General features: G+C 39.4%; 1 protein-coding gene across 1 annotated transcript; it reads right to left on the minus strand.

Annotated features, from left to right (window-relative positions):
• Window positions 1-260: 260 nt before the first annotated feature.
• On the minus strand, window positions 261-865 carry LOC102594265 (E3 ubiquitin-protein ligase RNF181). The gene is made up of 2 exons (XM_015307992.1): window positions 332-865; window positions 261-275 (listed from the first exon to the last, which is right to left on the minus strand). Exons 1-2 carry the CDS (start codon window positions 863-865, stop codon window positions 261-263), a joined length of 549 nt encoding a protein of 182 aa, XP_015163478.1.
• Between the last annotated feature and the right edge of the window lie 895 nt (window positions 866-1,760).

Raw genomic sequence — 1,760 nt, forward strand, 5'->3', positions numbered from 1 at the left:
AAGCTTCCCCACCATATTACCAAGATAATGATTCGGCAACTAATATTTTCAAGCTGGAGAAGAAACTACTAACTTTTGAATATACAGAGATTCAGAGTTTTCATCATTTTTCAGTGGTAATCCAACTAGTTGTCTATGTGATACTCACAGAATAAAATTGGCAACTTTACATATATAGTACCAAAACTAAAAAGGTAAGGAAGAAAAAGGAAAATTATATGAAAAGATTTTGAACATGCTTAGCTAAAATGAGATTTGTACTATGTCCAGGAAATCTGTCAACAGAACAGAATTTGCAATGTCAGAGCACAGGTTCAAAATTGTATCTAACCTGAAAATCATTAACATGTCCTGGACCAGCACTCCTTCCATTTTCCCTCTCATAATCAGCATCATCCGTGGGAAACTCGTGGCGACAAACAGGACATGTATTACGGATATTTAGCCATGGCAAAATACAATCACAATGGTAATAGTGAGAACAAGGCAACCTAGTCACTTTCTCCGTTGACAAAATCTCATCTTTGCAAACTGCACAAGCTGCATTGCTTCCTTTCAAATCTTCATCACTCACGACCACCAAAGGAAGATTTTCCAGTACAGATTTAGCTGCTGGTGGACTACCCTTTAACCTCTCTTGGCTTCCAACAAAATCAAAAGTACCAAACCCACCGTCATCTTGAAGTATAACAGCATTGTGAAATTCAAGGCTCCTTTCGAGATCATTAACCGCCACCAGAAATTCCCATTCTAAATTCCTCACTTGCCCCGCTTCTCCGTCTTCACCCAAACCCAAATTTCCTTCTTCGGAAGAGAAATCAGAAGAAACAGAAATTTCTTCCATTCGTCCAATCAGGTAACTCATATTGTCCCGCCTCCCTTCAACCCTCTCAACTTCTTCCCACTCTGAATCTTCATCCAAATCCCCCTCATCACCAACCCGAAAACAGCTCCACAAATCCGGCACTCTCGAATCACCAATTTGGTGAATAACCCCCGAAATTACCTCCACATCTTCTGAATCGGACTCGGAGTCTACCCCAACGACCCGAAGTCCATCAAATTCAAACTCAAGCTCTACTTCTTCACCGTCTGGCAAAACCCTAACATTGGAATTGCTGTGAACAACACGGGGATGATCCGTAACGTAGTCATTTCGGGAGTCGAACAAATCGGTTACAAGGTCCATTTGGTCTTCATTGCCATAGAAGAAGGAAGTAGGGTTTGCGATCAAGTCGGAGCGGTCGGACTCCGAATCAACGGATTCGGGGCCCGAGTCAAAATCGTCAAAAGAGGGAATAAAGAAGGTAAGGTTAGAAGGAGAAAAGGAGTATGAGGGGTCCTCCTGTTCGACTTCGTTCTCGCTGAAATTGGTTGTCTGTATATGGGAACTTTGAAGGCTATAATTTTCCGCCATTGAATTGGAAAACAAGTAAACAACACAAAAGGGGAGCTCAAATTAAGTTAAAGCTCCATTGTTTTGCTTGTTCATTTAAGCATAATACATAAATTGGATCCTAAACTTGGTTTCAAATTTTAAGTAGGGAAAAGGGTCTGATATACCCCTCAACTTTGTCATTTAGAGTTGATATACCCCTCGTTATGAAAGTGGCTCATATATACCCCTAATTATATATAAATGGCTCACATATACCCTTTTCCTCTAACGAAAATGAAAAAAATTAATTTCAAGTTAGTTTTTTATTATTTAAAAAAATAAATATAATTCCATATGAGTATATTTAATCCTCCTCAAACAT

The sequence above is a fragment of the Solanum tuberosum genome, unplaced genomic scaffold (genome assembly GCF_000226075.1).
Source record: "Solanum tuberosum cultivar DM 1-3 516 R44 unplaced genomic scaffold, SolTub_3.0 scf00004, whole genome shotgun sequence".
NCBI classification, from domain to species: domain Eukaryota; kingdom Viridiplantae; phylum Streptophyta; class Magnoliopsida; order Solanales; family Solanaceae; genus Solanum; species Solanum tuberosum.